Source organism: Drosophila miranda (assembly GCF_003369915.1).
Source record: "Drosophila miranda strain MSH22 chromosome Y unlocalized genomic scaffold, D.miranda_PacBio2.1 Contig_Y2_pilon, whole genome shotgun sequence".
Lineage (NCBI taxonomy): Eukaryota > Metazoa > Arthropoda > Insecta > Diptera > Drosophilidae > Drosophila > Drosophila miranda.
The window spans coordinates 27,505,463-27,528,840 of record NW_022881614.1 but is presented as its reverse complement, the minus strand read 5'-3'; the positions used below and the strand labels follow the sequence as shown (position 1 = coordinate 27,528,840).

General features: G+C 45.1%; 1 protein-coding gene, 1 long non-coding RNA gene and 2 pseudogenes across 5 annotated transcripts in view; 1 reads left to right on the top strand and 3 right to left on the bottom strand.

The window, feature by feature from the left end:
• The first annotated feature begins 132 nt into the window (after positions 1-132).
• On the top strand, positions 133-5,894 carry LOC117192441 (annotated as a pseudogene).
• Positions 5,895-6,072: 178 nt separating this feature from the next.
• LOC117192443 lies at positions 6,073-7,168 on the bottom strand (annotated as a pseudogene).
• Positions 7,169-17,510: 10,342 nt separating this feature from the next.
• Positions 17,511-17,740, bottom strand: LOC117193428. The gene is made up of 2 exons (XR_004474589.1): positions 17,706-17,740; positions 17,511-17,577 (listed from the first exon to the last, which is right to left on the bottom strand). It is a non-coding gene; the product is annotated as an uncharacterized LOC117193428 (long non-coding RNA).
• Positions 17,741-22,481: 4,741 nt separating this feature from the next.
• Positions 22,482-23,378, bottom strand: part of LOC117185843 — a 113,923-nt gene continuing 113,026 nt past the window's right edge. For 2 of the 4 annotated variants that reach the window (XM_033397219.1, XM_033397218.1), the window contains exon 3: positions 22,482-23,074. In XM_033397219.1, coding sequence (XP_033253110.1) covers positions 22,632-23,074 — 443 coding nt within the window. In that variant the 3' untranslated portion in view covers positions 22,482-22,631. Of the gene's footprint in view, positions 23,075-23,144; positions 23,219-23,378 lie in introns of those variants that run through there. The other 2 variants (XM_033397221.1, XM_033397220.1) reach the window with 2 other exon arrangements.

The following is a 23,378-nucleotide window of genomic DNA, read 5'->3' as shown; positions in this document are numbered from 1 at the left end:
GATTTTACGATCGATGTTTCTCCAGGCTCTAACTTCGACCATTTTTTTTTGCCACGGATTGTGTATATAGTTTTTTAATTGCGCTCGAAAAATCGAAAGAAAACTGGATTTCAGCGGTCAGAGATTGTAATTAAAAGTATTTGAATGTGAACTAGACAGTGTGGTCCATCGTCAGACCTAGAAAAAGCGATGTTCATACAATAATTCCATTTAATAAAACGGGTACGAAAACGGAACTCTCAAGTGCGTAGAAAATGTCTTGACGGAGACGGAGACTAGAAAACTGACGCCAGCTTCAAAATATCCCATATAATATTAGCAAATATGGCATATGTAATGCTAGACCTCTAATTCTCGTGTTGTAATGTTTCAGCAGAACGCAGGAGGAGCTGAAAGATAATTCTGTCCACCCTTTTGAACCATAGAATATCGACTTTTAGAAGATGGTTTCCACCCGCCAAATGTGTGGCGGTGCCGGACCCGCCACTGGAAATGGATCCGTATCTGAACCAGCGTCCAGTAGCATCAGCTCTCTCCCTGCCCAGAGGGAGGCGGCTACACGTACCTCCGTCTTGAGGCGCACTACAACCTGCAACAGCCAGCCGCAATCTTCGCCAGCTAGCCTGGCCTTCTCGGCCCGTGTGGAAGCTCGCCAAATCTACCGGGCGGGATCAAGTGGTGCCTCCACGAGCAGTTTGTCGAGTGGCTTGTCAGCTCCCGTTCCCAAAATTCTCGATTTGCCCACGGTGCTGCTGGAGAATATTGTCGGCTTCTTGGATTACAAAAACGTTTCAAATCTGAGAATGGTAAGTCCTCCCGCTGTCACTCTTTATTTTTCCATTTCCTCTAGTTCTCTCTTCGGCCCTTTTCGCTATTAAATCAATAAAAAGCATAGCTCGCAAACGACGGTCAACACGTTTCCCTTTGCTGTCTCGTCACTGACAAAACCGAAAAAGACCACGAAGATACGGTCTCTCACTGAGCAGAACACTTTTTGTCTCTTCGCTTGTGTTATGTGTTTCGGGGTTTCGGGTGAGCCCGACACACGATCGTGTCTCACAATAACAACTTAGAAAGACACTTTGGTCAAGCGCTCACAGCAAAAGTGTCTTTAGATGAGCAGAACCAAAAAAGTGTCTGAGTAAAGTGTTTTTAGTTTTTTTTCGTGTATATGTTTATTTATTCATGTTTTCCGCATCTTTTGGGCTATTGTATCGTAATATGTATATTTATTTGCAAAATTGGAAAACGAACATTTTCGTTTTGCTTTTCACGATTCATTTTAAGCTCCAATAGTCAAACCGTATAGAATTCACAAAAATTGATAGTTGCCATAAGCATCACACGTACAAGCACGCATACATACGCAAAAGACACTTTGTTCGTTCACTCGCGGCAAGATGCTCAGTGAAAAACAGGAACAAAAGAGAACTGAAAAAATCGGTCTTTGCTTGAGCGAAGAGCGAGTTGAGCAAAAACAGATTTGATCGGGTCTTTTCAGTCCATTTTCTCAATGTGTCCGTCAATGAGAGGTATTTATCAGACACGCCGAAAGTGTCAACAGTTATTTGCGAGCTATGATAAAAAGCAATTTTCCAAGTGCAAGCGTGGGACGGGCGCAGAGAGTTATCCAACTACCTGGCATGCACTTGTACGAGTATGTACTGTTGCTGTTATTATTTTTGCCACTCAAAGTCGCTGACACGAGTCGTCATCAGTCGCTGATGCGTTGCTTCTGTTGGCCTGGCCTCCTGTTCCCATTGCAGGAGGCAATTATAACTTTGTCACGGCATTTACAATGCACATGTCTGAATCAGCGTACATACTCGTATATCCATGGGCATGCTTAGGAATAATTGCATTGTTGGTCAGCAAAAGTCGGATGTGCAGAATATTTAGGCCATGCAAGGATTGGGTGATAAGGGTGATCGCAGTTCGGTGACTGAAACAGAACCTTTTGTTCTGGTGTTGGTGATGCCTCACCCTCGACTATCTGCAAGCGTGTTTTTTTTTTTATATTCTATTACTTTTATTATGCTTTAATACTAGATCTTATATAGGGTTAGCAACTAGTTGTGAGGGTCTGGGACTGTGGTTTGTTGGTGGGGTAATGGGGCGTAGCTATGCGGTACGGCCGCAAAGCATTGCTTCGCTCAGCCGTTCCTCTTTACTCCTCCGACACTTTCCTTTCCCTCTCCGCTCTCCGTAGTTCCCGCATTATAGTGGCGGCGAACCTAGTGGTGGCATCCCACGTCTTGGGATTCGCTACCATGAGCGGCACGATCCCTCCGACGCAAATGCTGGTGGCTAGCTTATCCTCTAGCTGGCGCCTCTCGTACTCGAAACGGTGGCATTCAAAGAAGACGTGGTGAGCGTCCTCCACGATACCTCGACCACATGATGGGCACCAGTCCTCCGTTTCGTGTCCAAACCGCTTCAGGTACGATCTGAAGCATCCGTGGCCGCTCAGCATCTGAGTGAGGTGGAAGTCCACCTGTCCGTGCTTCCTCTCCAACCACAGCTTGATATCCGGAATCAGCTGGTGGGTCCAGCGTCCTTTAGTCGAGGAATCCCACTTCATCTGCCACCTCCTGACGGTCTCGTGCCTGGGTGATTCTCTCTCGACTCCGGTGGGAGGATTGTGGGTGTCCCTGCGAGATAGCTCGTACACCTCGGCCCTTTCCCTCGCTTGCTCTGCTATTGGGACTAGTCCCGCGATGACCAGTGCTGCGTCGTCAGATATGGTTCTAAACGCGCAGGCGATCCTGATGGCACATAAGCGGTGCGTTGCTTCGACTCCTCGCATATAGCTCGGCACCTTCGTCGCTTTGGACCACACTGCGGCAGCATACAGGAGCTGAGTGGAGATGACGCTGGTGATCAGCTTCCTCCTTGCTTGCCGACCGACACTCGGGCCGTCTCCACCTTCTTCCTGCTGCTAATCAGAACAGCCTCGGTCTTGTGGGCCGCCAGCTGTAATCCCGCTATGGCGAGCCACGTCTCCACGGCACGGATTGCCCCGTTCGCAGCTGCTTCAACTGCTGCAAGGCTACCACTACGATGGCGACGTCATCGGCAAACCCGACGACCGTCGTGCCCTCGGGAAGATTCAGTCGCAGAACTCCATCATACATCGTATTCCACAGGAGCGGCCCCAGCACCGACCCCTGCGGGACTCCAGCAGTCACTCTATATGATCTTACCCTTCGCTCGTCTCGTACAGCAGCACCCTCTCACTGAGGTAGCTGTCCACTATTCTCAGGAGGTATTCCGGGATCCGTAGCCTCCGTAGGGCTTCCATCGTTGAAGAGTTGAGCTAGCAGAGTTGAAAGCGTTTTTTATATCCAGGGTAACCAGCAGGCAGTACTGCTTTTGGCCCGCTCTCCAGCGGGTCCCACTTATTGCATTCTCCGCTATGTTGGTGACTATGCCAATGGCATCCAGGGTTGATCTGCCTTTCCGGAAGCCATACTGGTTGGGCGACAAGCCGCCGGCATCTTCAATGGCACGGCTGAGCCTACGTGCAATGAGCTTTTCGCATACCTTCCCCGCGTTGTCCAGGAGACAAATTGGTCTGTACGAGGAAGGCTCGCCTGGTGGTTTCCCTGGCTTGTTGAGCATCAGTAGCTTTTGAATCTTCCACCTATCGGGGAAGGTACCTTCTAGCAGACACTTATTGAAGACCTCGGCGAAGGCGGATGGCTGTAGTGCCAATGCCAGTTTTAAAGCCCTATTTGGGATTGCATCCGGGCCTGGGGCTTTTTTGCTGGGCAGGCTCCTACCGGCTTCCAGGATCTCCGCTTCTGCAAGCGTGTGTACGCCTCTGTGTGTGTGTTGGTTTTTAGGTAGCGACGACAAATGTAACCTGATATAATTTAATAGCAGGCAGATCCCCACCACATTGTGCATGCGGGCCAGCAGCAGCCCAAATATGCAACCAAAACGCAAATCAATAAACAATTTGGAAGTTCTTTAGTTTGAAATCTGATGCGAATTGGCATGTTTGCAGGTATCGCATCGCTTCAATGACATTTGCATGGTCATCCTGAATGGAGCCTTCGCCAGGCAGATCAAGACCACATACAACCGTTTCCACTCGATAAAGGCGAACATGCCGCGTCGGGAGTCGGCCCGTCGCAGTCACCCATTGGCCTGCGAGTGCGACATCATCGAGACATGCTACATGCGGCTGTCTCTGCTGCACATGTCCATGGGCAAGCATATCGAGCGAGGCCATTGCTGCTTCTTTCCAGGCGCCGTAAGTGCGATGCGATGGTGTACACGATCAGCATTCATATTTAACATTTTCCCTTCTCGACTTGCAGATACTGGACGAGGTGAATGCTATTCTGAAATATATCAGTATTACGCCCATGTTGCAGCGACCTTATCGGGTGACCGACGAACTGTTTGATCTCTCGACCATGGCCATGGAGTACTTCAAGGATCGCATTGAGCCCATGCTGCCTGGGCTGGCCTATTTCAATAAGAGTTTCTATACCTTGCCCACCATAACAAAACGACGTAGGTGAAGGGCACTTTAGTTTTGTGCCAAAGCTAATCCCCCACCCTCCTGCTTTCTCGTCTGCAGCCACTCTCGCCATAGCTTCGGATCTCGCGGACAGCGATAGCAATTCCCCCCACAGAACCACATGGTGCTCCGCAAGGGCATACGCAAAATCAAGCAGGGCATGAAAATGTACAATAATCAGCTGTCAGTGCTACGCACCGACCTACGCACCTGCAAGCGCAAAGCCGCCGAGCAGAGCAAACTGTTCGCCGAGCAACAGAACCTGTTGTCCGAGCACCAAAAGCAGACCCTGGAATACGCTAGTCGGTTGGACGAGAACGACAAAAAGAACGAGGAAATGGCACGCAAGCTGTCCACTTTGTTGCAGGTGAGTGTAGCGGGAATGTGGCGGGCCCAGTACCATGTGTAAAGCCACTCTAACCCTTTTTTTTGTCTTTGCAGGAGCTCAACAAGTGCAAGACGGAGCTGCAGTTCTGGCGCTCCAAGAGCCCTGCCATTCCTGCTGTGTGCAGCTCGTGCAATCAGAAGGTGGCACCTGTGGTGCCGCCAGAAGATTTCCAGGCACTCGTCAATCAGGGCGTCGACCCGGAGCACATAATCATCATCAACGATGATGCAGACAATGAGACCGAGGTCAGCGTTGGCGAACTTAAGGAATTCACCTCTCCGGATGAGTCCACCACGGCAAAGCTACTGGCTGTCAACTCGGCCTCCAAGAATTTGAAGCGCAAGCATCCTTCAGAGGCACAGTCCAACATACTTGCGTCCACTTCTAAGGCAGCCGACGCAGCCTTATCCCTAGAGCTGGGGTCTCCGAGTGGTGGCGGCGCCAGTGGCGGAACTGTAAGGGCAGGCGGATATTCGCCGAAACTCTTTTATGGCACTCATCAGCGAAGCGGGGTTATCGTCAGTCCAGTATCCATGAAACAATGCTCATCTCCGCCACTGGTGACCATGGCTCCTGCGCTTGAAGCTCTCGAGGAGCTGGAGGAGTCGAAGAAAGCACGTAGAGTACAAAAGTCCAACAGATGTGTAAATACGGCTGGCAAACGCAGTAAATAAGCAGCAAACATATACACTTTACATATTTTGTACGGATAATTTACATAAAACAAAAAACCAATATTCTGCATGTCCCGCTCTCTGCTTCCTCAGGATAAGGTGAAGGGATTGGGGCATGCGCTGTAGTTTAAACGGAGGAATCAAATTAATTTTACATATACATGTATCTATTATTAATGTCAAATGCATTAGGCATAACGGTTATTATCATTATTATTAATACGAATATTATCTTGTACAACAAACGTGTCTGTATGTTTTTTTTCCAACCGCCAACACAAGAGAATAATTAAAGTTTACCCTTAACACACTCTTAGACACACAACCCAACCTCGTAGTTATTGGCAGAGCAAAACAGATAATAAATTAATAATAATTTTAACTAAAATGCAAAACCAAAGGCGATAAATATTTTAAATAAATCTTTAAAAGCATTCAAAATCAAAGACCAGCGTAGCAACGTATTAGACATGATATGGTACTTGTTTAAACTATTTAAAGATTTAATCGTGGATTACGGTAAAACATATAGTCCATATTGGAACATTCAATTTATTTACAAGGTCAGTTGTGAAATTAAACATTTAAAGCTTTTGGGAGCGATCCTTCCCAGCCAGTGGTTTGTTGCGTTCATCCCAAAGCGTAACGCCGTCACATGCACAGATTCTCTTAAAGTTCTCCATTATTCCCGCCGAACGAGCAATTATCCCGCAGGCGATTCTGCAAAGAAATATGCACTTTCAATCAATGCAAAATACGTCGTCATTTACGTACCTTTCGCCCGAGTTGCCATCAATCATAGTTTGGTCGTTTGCACCTTGCCCCAGATCATCGGCACTGGCTGTTATAACAACGGCTCTTCCGATTATCTCGGCCACCTCGAGCTCAGCATCTACGAATCGGGTTTTGGCCCGTCCACTCTCATCTGCGCGTATATTCCCCAAGTCACCGGCATGACGTTCTGTGGCCGATGCTTCTGGGCTGCCGTGACGCGACCGACGCGGATTGTAGTGGTCGCCAACAGAGGCGCACCCTGAGGAAACGTCGCCACTTTCATGAATGTGGAAGCCGTGCAATCCCGGCTCCAAGCCGTCCACTACGACATCTACCAAAACACCGGGCGCCTTTGCACTGATGGCCGTGAATCGCACAACACCCTGGACAGGCGTTCGGTCCACCACACTGCCGGTTGTGTTGATCAGGGCAACTGCCGACTGACCGCCAAAGCCCGAAAGCATCGCCTTGCGTCCGGTGGCCTCAATCTTCTCGTGTACTTCTGACCATGGACTCTCAGTCTGAACAATCACGCGCCCCTCTTGAATGTCTACATCCACTTCACCCAAACCATCCAGAGTCTTTCGCATGTGTGTTCGCATAAGCCTCGTCCCCCTTTTTCATCTGAACTGCAAATTCAATCTACACTTTAAAATGAGCGCCTGTCTTCTCCATCAATATTTACCTTAACAGAACCCATTCTGATGACATGCACAAAGTGCCGACTAATAATGATTGACAAAGTTCTCTTTTTTTTTGAGTTTAAGTTAGCATGCTACCCTTGAGCAGCGTGGGATTTTTTGGCCGGCCACCTGTGTGAAGTAGGAAAATGCCAAGTCAATGAATAGTAGCACTAACCCATACAGTATATAGATGTGCCAGTTCATACAACGAAAGCGTCACACACTGGCTAGCGCGTTGCGTACCCCAGAATGACGTCATCATGAGAGAGAGAGCGCAGAGAGAACATCTTTGCATGTGTTAGTACACACGCAATAAGTTTCGACAAAAATATGTGATTGTGCTTTTTCTGATTTTTTGAACTCTCTCAGGTCTGGTTCTGTTTTGCCACCAGCATGTTTTAGTGTATGGGTTAGTGTTGGGTAAACATTGCTCATTTTGGTGAACATGACAAACATTTATAACTAAAAAAAAAAAATGTATATAACAAAAAAACAAACTTTTTATTTCCTTTCATAGGAATTCTTATACTAACATAAAAATAAGGAGATCCTTTCATAGGAATTCTTATACTAACATAAAAATAAGGAGATCCTTTCATATTTTTTATTGTAATCTGGTTGTACTAATTCAATATGTGCTATTAAACTGTCCTTTAAATTATTAAATGCTCCCATTGCTGGTTCATCCAGCTGTATTAATGTTTTCTTGGATGCCCTTCGTGAAACTTTCCTATTTACTCCACTCAGATATTTTGTTAATGGTTTGGCAATTGTAGCATAATTTCGGACAAATTTTCTGTAATACCCTGTTAGTCCTAAGAAGCTACGTAGCTCTCTGATATTTTTAGGAATTGGATAGTTTTGTATTGTGGAGATTTTGTCTGGATCTGTTTTAATGATATTTTGGGAAACAATGTATCCCAGAAATTTGGTTTCCAATTGAAAGAATTTAGACTTTTCTAGGGAAATTTTCATTTTAGCGTTTTGCAATATCTGTATTATATGAGTTAGATCTTTATAATGTTGTTCTATAGTTTTTGAAAATATTATTATATCGTCCATATAGACGTGACAAGTTTTCCCAACTTGTTCGCTAAGTATATCGTCCATTTCCCTTTCGAAAATTCTGGGAGCGTTCGTCAATCCCATAGGCATTCTTAGAAATTCATATTTGCCGTTATTAATGGAAAAAGATGTTTTTTCAATATTTGATTCCCTCATTAAAACCTGACTCTAAATCAATGGCTGAGAAATACTTTGCCTTACCTAAATTGGCAAGGATTACTGAAGGATCTTGCATAGGGTATCTATCCGGTATGGTGTTTTCATTATGTTTAGGAGTTCCGTCCTCATTTACTCCCTTCTTTGGTACTACTATTACCGGTGAATTATATGGGCTTTTACTAGGTCTGATTATACCTTCATCTAACATTTTACTTATTTCGTTATTAACGAAATCGTTAACCGAATAAGCGTATGGATACTGCTTGCCATATACCTTTCTATCATGTTCAGTGTTAATCTCTCCTTTTATATCCGTTCTGAACGGTAAATGTAAATTTATATTGGCATGGTCTTCTTCTCTCTGAGATTTTCTAAATTGTCCTCTTTGTAGGTTATTGTGTTATACAATTTCATTTTTTTCAATTCAGAATTTGCATAATTTTGAATGTCGGATATTTCTACGACGGCGCGTTCAGGATTTTTGCATCCCAAACTTTTAAATTGTTCATTGTCGGATAATTCAACGACGGCGTGTTCAGGATTCTTTAATCCCAAACTATTCGAACTTTTAGTGTCGGATAATTAAACGACGGCGTGCTCAGGATATTTTAATCCCAAACTATTAAAACTTTGGATGTCGGATAATTCAACGACGGCGGATTCAGGATATTTGAATCCCAAACTATTGACGGATAATTCTTCGTCGGCGTGCTCAGGAGCTATATAAACTTCCTTCTACCTTTACTGAATCACTTTTCATTTCTTTTTCTTCTTCAAAATATTTTTTTATTATATATTCCTTCAACGGAAGGATGGTTTTTCCTTCTATAAAGGTTAATTTGTTTAAAGAAAGGACCTCGTCATATATTAGTTTCTCCTCATTGTCTTTATAACTTAAAGTCCCCTTTCCTGTATCAATAACAGCTCCGATTTTCTTTAATAGGTTAAATCCTATTAGTAAATCTGCCTCCATTCCATCTATTTCATATAACACTTGTTTTGTGTTGAAAATAGTTATATTATGGAAATATTTAATTATTGAAAACCCATTCACTGTAGCAACTTTCTTATAAATTGATAATTCTTTTTTATTTTCGTAAATTCCCTTTTTTATATAACAGGAAGTTGCTCCCGTATCTATCAAAACTTTTAATTCTCTGTTTATTTTTTTATCCACTCTTTTTAAGTAGGGCAGATCTACTTCGGGGCTGATCTAAAAAATGGTCCTCCTCAATGTTATTTATCCGCATTGCTTTATTAGCCGGTTGTTCCGACATTTCGTTTGGCTTTCGTTTCTGCGCCTGATTTTCGTTAGACTGATTATTCGGTACTACGTTTGCCCTAAAATGCTGAGCTTGGTTATAATTGTTATTATTTCTCCTATAACAACCGTTAGTATTCTCCCGATAATTTCTATTATTATTATTTCCCCTGAATTGATTGCTGTTCTGTCGGTTCTTGATTTGTATCGATTCGTCCACATCCATTGGTTCTGGGGCCTGATTTTGTTGTCTATTACCCAAGAAATAGGGTTGTCCCCATGACATGTTATTCCTCTGAAGATCCCTTTTTTGGTCGAATGGTGAACTTTTAGTCCTTGGTTGTCGTTGGTTGAATCTTAATGTATTGTAGTTATTATTCCCTGAATTTCTGGGGCCACTGAATTGGTAGGCAAATTGGGCCCGAATGGTATTTGATTGCAATTCCTGTACCTTTGCCAAGGCATTCGGTAAATCTGGGGGATTCAATGAAAATAGGATTTCTGCAATGCCGCCGTTTAGGCCAGTGACAAAAATGCGTAAGGCATTGTCTCTTATTTTCTTATTTGATTCTTTCGTGATTTCACTGTCCATTCCGTGAGTCATTATTGTCTTATTTATTAACAAGGTCATTTTCTTGTTAACCTCGTTATAGAAATCTATTATTGAAAGGTTCCCTTGTCGGAGAACGCTTAATTCCTGTTCTATTATGTAAATTGGTCTCTTGTCACTGTAAACAAAGTCAAGTCGTGAAAGTATGGCATCAAAATTTAAAACTGTCCCGTGGTTGGTCAGTGCGTCATGTGCTGGTCCTGTTATTTTGTTTCTCAAAATTGTTAAGGCAATATAATATTGCTTACTTCCTTTCTTATATAACTTCACTGCAGTTTCTGCAGCTTCCCTCCATCCTACGTATTGGTTTAATCCACCATTGAAAATTGGTAGGGATTCTATTACCTTTAATGTGGTGTCATCTTTTATTGTCTCGTCTATTGTTTCTGCCTGATAATCTGATACCTGATCGGATTTAGTTTCTATTTGTTGTTTTAATTTTACAATTTGCTCCTGTACTTGTGAAATTTGAAGTGCTATCAATTGTTTGACCAGATCTGCAGTGAGATCGGTCCTTGTTTGTGAGTTAATCATTTTTAGTTTTTCAAAATCTAAAGTTAGTTGATCCACCTTAAATTTTTCTTATATGTTTGTTTTTATAATCTAATATAACCTAATTGAACTTATATATTTATTAATACAACTTTTGCTCACGAACTATCCGGTAGGGGTCGTCCTTCTTAGTTTGGCTGACAGATCTTCGAACGGGTCTTCCTTCTTGATTTGGCTGACAGGTCTTCGAACGGGTCTTCCTTCTTAAATTTCTTTGTTTAACTGGGTCTTCTGGGGGTCTTCCTTCTTTTGTTTAGCTGATAGTTTCACTTTCTTTGTGTTTTGGTTTGGTTGGATTTGTTTAAAAACTTTGGTTTATTTTTGTTTTTTTTGGTTTTTTTGTATTTTTGAATTGTCTTGATTAGCTTTTGTATTTATTTGTATTTTTTATTGTATTTGTATTTGTATTTGTATTGTATATTGTATTTATTTTTGCACACCCTAAGCTCCGGTTTGTTTCCTTTTTATCTCACTTTTTCTTATCTTATATCTCACAGTCACTCCGCGTTTTTATATCTGAAGGATTTATTCCATTAATTAATTGTCCTTCGGGTTTCGGCACGACGCAACACTTTTATTATTCGGTGCTTTTTATACAACGTCGCCCCACGTTGGGCGCCAATTAAATAACTGCGGTAGCGGATTGTGTTTTTAAAAAGTTTTTATTTTACTTCTAACTTCACTGATATAGATTTAAGTAGAGGGTCACAAAGGCTTCCGGGCAAAGGGTTTGCGCGATCTTAATTTTTAGCTCGACTTTGCGGTGTCGCTTCTGGATCAAGACTGACTTGAACTTTCTGATCTTTGCATCGTTGATCCCTTTCGGGAATAGTTTTTCTATAAACATTTCAATTGATTTCGCCATCCCGAGTATTGGATTTCGTCATCCAAAGAGAGAACTGTAAAATGCCTAAAGTGCAGGATCTGCAGAAAGCCGGGAGTGAGATTGTTTATGAGAAGCCGGGTGTGGGCAAACATTGGTTTTCCATTTAGGCGAGTGTCAAAGATTGGGATTGCGGCGGGAGCCCTTGAGATTGTACATCTTAGAAATCAATTAGGCGGAGGCCCAAGATTGAAATTGCTTTCGTTTTGGAAAGCCAAAGATTGTTTACAACTCGTATAAGACCTCAATAGAATTGGGTACGTTAACTTGCATTCTCACGTACTTTGCGTGTGTGTGTTTAGTATTGCTGGCCGCTAGAACTGAAATTTGAGTTTGGTTCTTGTTTTGGGTCTTTTGATGGACTGACCTACCGCCACAAAATAAATGAAGAATGGGCAGGGGGTGGGGGTATGGTACACTAGGGCGCGGGAAATGAAATAAAAGCTATTATTTGTTTGATTTATACCTCAAAATATAAAATATTACAATAATATAATTACACATTTATTTCCTTATTTTAAACAGGTTGATTATAAATTATAAAAATTATGCAAACGCCGTCGGTTCTCGACTGTATACAATAATATAATTACACATTTATTTCCTTATTTTAAACAGGTTGATTATAAATTATAAAAATTATGCAAACGCCGTCGGTTCTCTAATATAATTGAACATTTATTTCCTGAAATAAATTCTTCAGCAGAGTGCCCAAAAATTACATCTTGAAGACGACTTTTGCTGCCAACAGGACAATGATCCGACGCATACTGCCCACAATGTTAAGCTCTGTTTGCTTTACAATGTACAAAATGAGCTTCGATCGCCTCCTTAGTCCCCAGACCTGAATCCCATAGAACATCTATGGGATTTACTCGATCGCAGGATTTGTAAGCACACCATAAGCTCTAAAAACATGTTGAAGGAAGTTATCCTGGAGGAATGGGGCAAAATAACTGCCGAGGACACCGGGAATCTGGTTGACTCAATGCCTAGACGTCTGGCAGATGTTTTAAAACGATATTAAGATCCCACAAAATATTAACAACTTAGAATTTTAGTTGTGTACGCAGAATTGTTAGAGTGCACGCAGACTTTTGAGGTGTCAAATTTGTCTTATGTTTTCTTTAATGATTTTTTTTTTCTATTAACTTTGTTTTATTGAATAAAAAACAAATGTAGATAGGTTTTATATCATTTTTCGTCAATATTATCGGTGTTGTTGTCTTTTTAACAGTATTTACAATTCACACGACCGGAAGAGCAGAACTACGCAGTAACTACACATTTGCTACATAATGGGAGGAAAAAGAGGGTATGGAAAACAAGCAAAACGGCCGAGAAAATGCAACGCATGCAAGGTAAAGTCCCCCCCTTTTGCTTAATATACCTTGAAAACAAAATCGGCTGTTTTTTGATAGAATATGGTCACACTGCGAAGAGTGCTGATACGTTTATGGTCGTATGACATTGCACTTCAAGACCAATCAAGTCTGCCAGACAGAGATAACATAATAGTAAGTTTGGCTTTCCAGTTGAACTATGTTTCAGTCCCACCTGAACGATAGGTGGCCAGGGCTGAGGGCGACGCGCCATCTAGCGGAAGTCCAGGGAGGCTCGATGGTGTATGGTGACATCGGGGGGAGCTGGAGCCGTTACTGGGGATATAAGGAAGAGAATAGGATTAGATATATGTATTAGTAAGGGAAAAAGGGATAAATAGGAGTGAAAATATTAGAAAACGTGGATTGGATTATAGAAATCGTGGAGCGTGGACGGAGTAACGTCGAAATTGGAAATTTTGTGCTTAAAACAGAAAGTTTGAAGTGAGTACAGAAAAGGCGGGCGATAAAATAGGTTGTAATGCAGAAAATTTTACAAACAGCCGGCAAGGAATATAGCCACCAGAACCGGGCCAGAAGGTTTCCTGGAGAGGGACACTGGAGTTCGAGAAAGTCGACTGCAGAGAAGAAGACTGCCCAACGGAACCTGAGTGAGTTCGTTCCAGTTGCGCGTGTGTGAGCCAAGTAGCGCGGGACGTGTGAAGGGGGAGGGTGAAAGAGAACGATTTAGCTGCCAGGGCGATTCTAGCCACACCGCACGATCGTTGCATCGCCTTCCAGTGCGTGCCACACGTTTGGTCTCATTAACCAGGTAACAACCCCGAAACCCTATTCACACACACACACACGCGCACACGCATACTCGGACCTATATAAATTTAGGGCTGACCGGCCACGGCCAGCGATCGCCCACGTCGTTTGAATTTAAAGAAAAAAAACATAATCCGCACTCCAAACACCGTTCCACATTAAATGTTATTTTGTTCCGTGTGTTGTCCTTTATTTAGTAATTAGTATTAGCTTAAACCGTTTAACTTACATTGAAAAAAAATATGTAAAAACACCAACACCTTTCACGAACCTAAATCTGCGATCAGCTGTTCAGTGCCAGAAGATTAACCCTTAGTGGGTGACGCGGGGGTCCCATCAGTCCACCGTATTTGGTCGAGCGATTTGTGAAAAAAATATTGTTTATTGTTTATGTCCCGGGGACCCTTAACAAGAGCTCTTGGTAGGTTAAGTCTCCGTAGGGGCCCGAGTTAAATTAACTCCCGTAAAACTGGATCCAGTCAACTACACATATTCCATTACGTATGGGTGAGGGTATCCCTGTTGGTTGAACGAAATTTCAGCAGTTATTTCCTTGTTTGCCTTTGTGTCGAACGTTTTGGTGTTTCTTAGTGGTTAGTGATAATTTTGAGTATAGCTATTTATTAATGAGAAAGATGAAATTGTCAATTTACGATTATTAAAGCTTCGATAGATATTGAAGCATGATGCATTAAATTTAAAATAGAGGGAGGACGCGTGGCGTAGCCATGGATTAGGCCAGCCGTTACCGTTCCAGCAGAGGGTGGCCAAAATTAACGTTGTGTTTGGTCACAGGTAGGGCGGGCGCGCGAAGTGATAACACCCAAGCTTCACCCACTTGATAGCCGTCTGTTTATGATTTTCTTTGTTGTTGTTAGGTTGTTGTTAGTTTTGATGTCCCGAGAAGTAGTATGTCTCCTTTTTTGTCTACATTTGGCGGGCAAGGGGAACTACCCAGCCCTGGGGTCGACAGCTAGCCGGCATTGCCCTCTGGGAAACAAGCCAAGTGTAACAAATGGCGCCCAATTTATTTTCGAATTCGCATGCATCTGGACTGACGCAGGTTCGGGTGGGATTACAACAAATGTCACTCGGGCTGGTAAAGGCAGATGCGGGGAATGAAAAAAAAAAATAAATGTTGTGGAGTAGACGACAGCTCGCGAAGTGCAGTTTAGCTGTCCCGGCCGAAGTCGCTGCTGCAGGCTTAAGGTGAGCGTAAAGCTGGTCCTTAATGGCGCGGGGTGATTGATGCTAGGGATGGATAGACGGAGGCAGTTAACGTATATATAAAATATGTGATAGGGACTTACGAATTACAGTTGAACATTTTGTCGCTATTCGATGTCGCAAGTGAACGTAAGTCACTGCCGTTCAACAAAAAAATGGACAGGGAGTTTGCGACGGACACATTGCCTGGTGGACTGTGATATCGAATAAATCTGTGATGAAATGTGATATTGGAATAAGTTAGAGTAAGTCATGTAGGTAAATGTTCATTGTAGTTTCGCACCTGTTTGTTTAAAACAAAGCCGCTTTCGTGTTTTTGAACCTGTTGTCTGTCTGCCGAGAGGTGGTGAGGAGTAGGTGGCCCGGGAGTCGTAAAGACAACCCGCGATGCATCTGTTGTCATGGCAGATCGGTAAGATGGATGACAGGAACAAATCACAAGCAAAGTGAGCTCATGCACCGTGAGGCTTCTCGTTTATCGGCCATCGCTTAGAGCGATGACTAGAGTAGATGACAGGCCACACAAAGGTGGTGTTCGTAATTGTAGGATATCCGTAGGGCGACTGTCAAGTGGAGCGCAGAAACTGGAGCGGTTGCTGGTCCCGGCTAGTCACGTGTCCCCCTCTTAATGAATCTTGTAAGAAGAAGAAGAACTGTTAGGAATTTTTGTTGTTAGGTTTTGTGTGGTGTTGAATGTGTTTGAGTGTCTTAGGTGTCGATCGAATATACATGTATGTTATTATTTATTTATTCAAATATTTAATTGCATGTATCTCGTTAACGGCGCTGGTTGGCGCAATATTTATATCGGTATTTATTTATTTATTTATTTATTTATCGGAGTATTTATTGGTCCGAAGCGTGGTGTTATTTATTATTACTAGTTATTTCTTTGGGTATTTATTTCTTTATTTATATATATTATCATAGTTTAGGAGTTTCCCTTTTTTTTTTTTTTTTTGTAATATTGGTGTTGCTCGGTGCAGATGCCACAAGAAGGGGGTAGTCGACAGTATCATACGCGATCACGCGTAAACAAAACAGTGGACCAGATAGGAGAAGTGTCAGGGGCGATGTTTGATCAAGATCGGGAGGAACTTGGAGCTGTGGGTGGGTTGCCAAGAACACCGGTCCAGGCCAGGTCAGAAGAATGGCCAATGTCCGATCCTACACCCACGCTTGCTTCCGAACTGCCATCAGCAGTCAACGTATCGTTGGCTCAGGCTCATGCGACACACAGGGCAGCGAACACTGACTCGATTAGTCGGGTGTTGCAGGAGGAGTTGCGTAAGGGGTTTATCGAGATGATGCACCAACTCAACGAGGTACTCCAGCCGGTTAGACAGCTGCAGCAGCAGAAGGAACCGCAGCGGGAGGAGGTTCACCACGAGCAGGAGTATCGAGGAGTATCGTGACGTTCGACGGAGACAGCAACAAAATGACAGTCGAGGATTTTGTGTTCCGAATTGAATTCCTACAAGCCCAATGCCGCTGTCCGTGGGATGAAGTTCTAAACGGATTTCATCACCTGGTTACAGGAAACGCGCGGGAATGGTACTGGCAGTACATCCGTGATCATGGCGGTGGTGTTTGGCAGGAACTAAGGGGCGACTTAATTGCTCGTTTCCGAGGCACTGCTTCCGAATTCGACCGCATGAGAGAACTGCGAGAAAGAATGCAGCGGTCAAACGAGAGTGTGGAAGACTTTTTCCATGTCATGAGAAAGCTCGCGTCGAGGTTGGAGATGCCACCACCTGAAAAGGAGATGGTAAAAATCGTCAAAAGGGCACTCACAGATGAGATAGCGAGTTTCGTCTACGGCTTACGGGTTTATTCCTTAGACCAACTGCGGGATGAGTGCGTGGAAATAGAGGCACATCTGAAGAGGAAGGCTCGATCTTCGTGGCGAGGAGCACCCAAAGCCACAAACTATGGTCGCGGGCCGAATGCGAACGTCAGCGAGGTCGCGCAGGATCGGTCGATTGGCGATGAAGAGGCAGAGGTCATTGAGGAAGCGCAAGTGACACAGCGTGTTCCACAGAAGTTGATTTGCTGGAACTGCGGGCAGACTGATCATGGCTTTAGGGACTGTATGGCATCGGAGAGGCGAATTTTCTGCTACCGGTGTGGAAAGCCCGATGCATATTGTCCAACCTGTCCGAATTGCGCGGGAAACGTGAAGAGGGGTGCGATCCAAGCAGGCGAATCACGCTCACAGAAGGGGCCTGCGCAGAGAAAGTAGAAGAAAATAAAAATGAATTAGATAGACGTAAATTGCATGCTAGGTTAAGGAACTTATCATATGAAGAGCGCTTAAGAAATTATTTAGAAACCAGAAATAGAATATTTTCTGAACTACGAGTGGATGGTATGCGAGCACTGTCGGTGCGGGTAAGAAAGGCGAGATCCCGTTTTAAGCAAAGGCGAGCTATAAGGAGGCAGGTGATTGCTTCAGTAAAGCGTTGGTGCAAGAAAGACCCGAGAGTTTTCGCAGAAATCTCGATAATGGGCGATTCCGTGCGAGGCCTGTTGGATTCAGGCGCTACACACAGCATGCTAGGGTGTAATGGTCAGGAATTCCTGGAGAAGCTGGGCGTGGAGGCTCGTCGATATTCTTCTATAGTGAAGGTAGCGAATGGGGAAGATCGCGCAATCGTTGGCCGAGTAGAATTACCGGTGAAATACAAGGGAGAGGTAAAAAGATTAACGTTTTTCGTATGCCCTTTCTTGGAACAGGAAATTTACTTGGGGGTAGACTTTTGGCGGGTATTCTCATTGGCTCCTGAGGTGATGGGAGAAGGTCCAGTAGGGGCATCTCACAGATTAGTGGAAGAAGTGCTGGCTGATCAAGTCGCTCACTATGTGGAAGGCCCGGAGAAGGAGATAGTGCAGGAAGAATGGGAGTTGTCAGAAGAGCAAAGGGCAGCCTTGGATCAGGTGAAGGCAGAGTTTCTGACTTTCGAAGCCGTAGGCCTGGGGAGGACGTCGAGAGAGACTCACAAAATTCAGTTGGTGGAGAAGGCCGAGCCTGTGAAGGATCGACATTACCCGCTGTCGCCAGCGATGCAGGAAGTGGTGTGTGGTGAGGTGGACAAAATGTTGGCTTTGGGAGTCATCGAGTACAGTGATAGTCCGTGGAGCAACCGTACCACCGAGGTGCGAAGGCCGGGCAAAAATCGTTTCTGCCTCGATGCCCGAAAGCTCAACAAAGTAACCATCAAGGACGCTTACCCACTTCCTAGCATCGAGGGGATCTTGTCGCGTCTCGATCAGACGATATATATCTCCAGCGTCGACTTAAAATTCGCTTTTTGGCAAATCGAGCTGGACGAGCAGAGTCGACCATATACGGCGTTCACGGTGCCGGGACGGCCTCTGTACCAGTTCCGTATGATGCCCTTTGGCCTCTGCAACGCCGCACAACGCCTATGTAGACTGGTCGATAAGGTGATTCCGGTTGAGATGCGTTCAAACGTCTATGCGTATCTCGACGACTTGCTGATTATAGCTGAGGACTTCCAAACGCACGTGAAGATTCTGCGACAGGTTGCCGAGCGTCTACGAGAAGCAAATTTAACGATAGGGCTGAGCAAATCTAATTTTTGCTATAAAAACATTAAATACCTGGGATTTATAGTGGGAGGAGGAGCGCTGAAGATGGATCCGGATCGTGTGTCGGCCATTTTGCGCATTCCCGAGCCGCGATCTGTTCGAGAATTGCGTAGTTTCCTGGGAACTGCGGGCTGGTACCGGCGCTTTATGAAAAACTATGCTGAGATGGCCGGTCCGCTCACAGACGCCCTGAAAAAGTCGGGAAATGGAAAGTTTAAATTGACGGAGGAGGCAAAACGAGCCATGGGGAGCTAAAAGCTGCACTCACCTCGGCACCAGTCCTGGTACACGCGGATTTCAAGCGGCACTTCTACATACAGTGCGACGCCTCACATTATGGAGTAGGAGCCGTACTCTTCCAAAGGGATGACGAGCAGAACGAGAGGCCCATAGCGTTTTTCTCTGCCAAACTGAATTGCCACCAAAAAAACTACTCGGTGACAGAGAAGGAGTGTCTGGCAGCCCTCATGGCGATCCTTAAGTTCCGTCCGTACGTAGAGCTTATGCCGTTTACAGTCATAACTGACCACGCCAGTCTCAAATGGCTCATGACCATGAAGAACCTGGATGGTCGCTTAGCTCGTTGGTCCCTTCAACTGCAGGCCTTCGATTTCGGCATAGAACACCGGAAAGGAGCGGACAATGTAGTGGCAGATACATTGTCACGCAGTATTGAAGAGCTGGAAGTGGATCCGAGTAGTATCCTGGGTTTTGAAACGGTGGAGTTTGAATCTGGAGAATATCAGGAGTTAAGGAAGGAAATAACAGAGAACCAAGACCGCTTACCTGATCTCCAGATTGTTGACGGCATGATATTCAAGCGCATGCGCTTTGAACGATTGGATGATCAACTGGAGGGCGCCGTCTGGAAATTGTGGGTTCCGAGTTCGCTGACGGCCGCGTTGATAGACAAAGCACATTCGGAAGAGAAGACAGCGCACGGAGGAATCGCGAAAACCTTGCACTTATTGCGTAGGCAGTTTTACTGGCCGAACATGGCGATAGAGGGGCGGGATTATATCCGACGGTGCACCGTGTGCAAGGAGTCGAAAGCGCCGAATTATCGGATGCAGGTCGGGATGGGGCAAGAAGTGGTCACTGAGCGCCCGTTCCAAAAACTTTATATTGATTTTTTGGGCAAATATCCGCGGTCGAAGAACGGTCAGGCGTGGATATTTATTGTAGTTGACCAGTTCTCTAAGTTCACATTCCTAAAGACCATGACCAAGGCCACAGCAAAGGAAGTTGTAAGATTCCTCGTTCACGAGGTGTTTTACAAGTTTGGAGTGCCGGAGATGATTCACTCGGACAATGGGGCTCAGTTCGTCTCGAAAACTTTTAAGGAGATGACCGATGCATTCGGAGTCACTCATATGAGGACGCCAGTGTATTCTCCGCAGAGTAACGCAGCCGAACGCGTGAATCGCATAGTACTCAGCGCGATTCGGGCGTATCTGGAAGACGATCACCGGGACTGGGATGTGCATCTGCCGGAGATAGAACTGGCTATTAGGAACTCGGTTCACGAGGCAACAGGCGTAACACCATTCTTTGCAGTCTTCGGGCAGCAAATGTATTTGCATGGGTCATGCTACAAGCTAGCAAAGCGACTGCGGTCAATCGGCGAGCATGACATATCGCTGCTGGAGGGTCAGGACAAGCGACAACTCATCCAAGAGAGGATTCGCGCTAGTTTACATCAGGCATACGAGCGTAGTAGGGTAAGATACAACCAGCGAGATCGGGTGTTTTACGCGAGGCCGGGACAAGAGGTATTCCGCCGAAATTTTGTCCTTAGTGACTTTGGAAAAGGCTTTAATGCCAAGTTCGCGCGCAAATTCATCCGATGCCGGGTAGTGAAGCCAGTAGGAGAGAACGCGTACGCTCTGGAGGACCTTAACGGCCGGCCCATAGGAGTGTACCACGCCAAAGACCTGAGAATGTAGTGAGGTGTGGGTGTGGTCTACGTTGGGCGCGGCAGAAGAATGGAGGGCACGCCGGCGTGTGCTCAATAGTGTTCCGGAATCCGGTGGGCATGCCCACGCGTATGTTGTCCCTCCTGGGACTGACGACATACTCGTGGTGGTGTTCCAGTCCCACCTGAACGATAGGGTGCCAGGGCTGAGGGCGACGCGCCATCTAGCGGAAGTCCAGGGAGGCTCGATGGTGTATGGTGACATCGGGGGAGCTGGAGCCGTTACTGGGGATATAAGGAAGAGAATAGGATTAGATATATGTATTAGTAAGGGAAAAAGGGATAAATAGGAGTGAAAATATTAGAAAACGTGGATTGGATTATAGAAATCGTGGAGCGTGGACGGAGTAACGTCGAAATTGGAAATTTTGTGCTTAAAACAGAAAGTTTGAAGTGAGTACAGAAAAGGCGGGCGATAAAATAGGTTGTAATGCAGAAAATTTTACAAACAGCCGGCAAGTAATATAGCCACCAGAACCGGGCCAGAAGGTTTCCTGGAGAGGGACACTGGAGTTCGAGAAAGTCGACTGCAGAGAAGAAGACTGCCCAACGGAACCTGAGTGAGTTCGTTCCAGTTGCGCGTGTGTGAGCCAAGTAGCGCGGGACGTGTGAAGGGGGAGGGTGAAAGAGAACGATTTAGCTGCCAGGGCGATTCTAGCCACACCGCACGATCGTTGCATCGCCTTCCAGTGCGTGCCACACGTTTGGTCTCATTCACCAGGTAACAACCCCGAAACCCTATTCACACACACACACACGCGCACACGTATACTCGGACCTATATAAATTTAGGGCTGACCGGCCACGGCCAGCGATCGCCCACGTCGTTTGACTTTAAAGAAAAAAAACATAATCCGCACTCCAAACACCGTTCCACATTAAATGTTATTTTGTTCCGTGTGTTGTCCTTTATTTAGTAATTAGTATTAGCTTAAACCGTTTAACTTACATTGAAAAAAAATATGTAAAAACACCAACACCTTTCACGAACCTAAATCTGCGATCAGCTGTTCAGTGCCAGAAGATTAACCCTTAGTGGGTGACGCGGGGGTCCCATCAGTCCACCGTATTTGGTCGAGCGATTTGTGAAAAAAATATTGTTTATTGTTTATGTCCCGGGGACCCTTAACAAGAGCTCTTGGTAGGTTAAGTCTCCGTAGGGGCCCGAGTTAAATTAACTCCCGTAAAACTGGATCCAGTCAACTACACATATTCCATTACGTATGGGTGAGGGTATCCCTGTTGGTTGAACGAAATTTCAGCAGTTATTTCCTTGTTTGCCTTTGTGTCGAACGTTTTGGTGTTTCTTAGTGGTTAGTGATAATTTTGAGTATAGCTATTTATTAATGAGAAAGATGAAATTGTCAATTTACGATTATTAAAGCTTCGATAGATATTGAAGCATGATGCATTAAATTTAAAATAGAGGGAGGACGCGTGGCGTAGCCAAAATGAACGTTGTGTTTGGTCACAGGTAGGGCTGGCGCGCGAAGTGATAACACCCAAGCTTCACCCACTTGATAGCCGTCTGTTTATGATTTTCTTTGTTGTTGTTAGGTTGTTGTTAGTTTTGATGTCCCGAGAAGTAGTATGTCTCCTTTTTTGTCTACATTTGGCGGGCAAGGGGAACTACCCAGCCCTGGAGTCGACAGCTAGCCGGCATTGCCCTCTGGGAAACAAGCCAAGTGTAACAACTAGTGACAGAACAGCGTCATTAAAATTCCGTTCAGGTCGTTCTAAATTGTCACAAATAGTGTCACATGTCGCAGCTCTTGAACTGATCCCCGTAAGACAGTAGACTAGATATAATGACGTCTTTCAGATTAGAGAGGTGATTAAGTGCGTTGTTATACGACATGACTTAAAGTGCTTAATATGTTTATCTCTTAAAATATTTATTTCAGCCTAGATTGTATTAATACATATTTACAATTAGCCAAACTTAAACTATAGCGCTTAAATATGTACTTAGGATGCACCTAATAAAATCACACATGTTCATTTCTGAAATGAAAAGCACACACAAATTGACATCTGTGCGGCCCAGAGTGGCTCGGGAAATGCAGCAGTACCCAATCACCCAATCAAACTTCCGTATTGGATGCCGTGTTCGGCAGGGTCAGAGGGGCACCGCGGCCAACATTGGTGGTTGTTGGGGTCCGTGCGGCACGCGATGTCGACGGTTCCGGCTCCATCGTGATGACTGTGGGTGATATCGCCGACCCCGCCCCCGCCTCCGCAGCCCCGACATACGGATCTGACTCCGAATATGGCGGAGCTGGCAAAGCCGCTATCCCAATGGGGCTGGGAACAGCCAAGGGCGAGTGAGGTGCCGCGGCGGCTGCCGTTGGCGTTGTCAGATTACACATGCGCATCACCTCGTCATAGCTGGGCAGCTCCTTGTCGTCCTTCTCCAGCTGGCTGCGAATGCGGGCCGACTCCTCGCTGCTTGGCTCGATGAAGAATATATCGCCATACCGGTCGTGCGGCCGATCCTCCGAAGTGTTCAGCGCACCCCCCTGGCGATCTGGAAGAAATGAGGCAATACCAATTAGCAACACAGTCTATATCTATCCACACGATTAGCGAGCGGGTACCAAGCTGGCGCAGTCGTTGTCGGTTCTGCGCCACGGAGTCGTGCATGCGCTTTGCCAACTATCAAATCAAATCGTAACAAAATAAATCAATTATGGGCCCATTGTTACTTGTCGCTCCCTCCGACCGAGCGAGCGAGCGAGCGAGCGAGCCTCAAGCTCAATGGATAATTACGCATATCAGTTGGCTTATTGCAAATATGTCATATCGTAGATGCCTCTGTCGTTGCTGCTGCT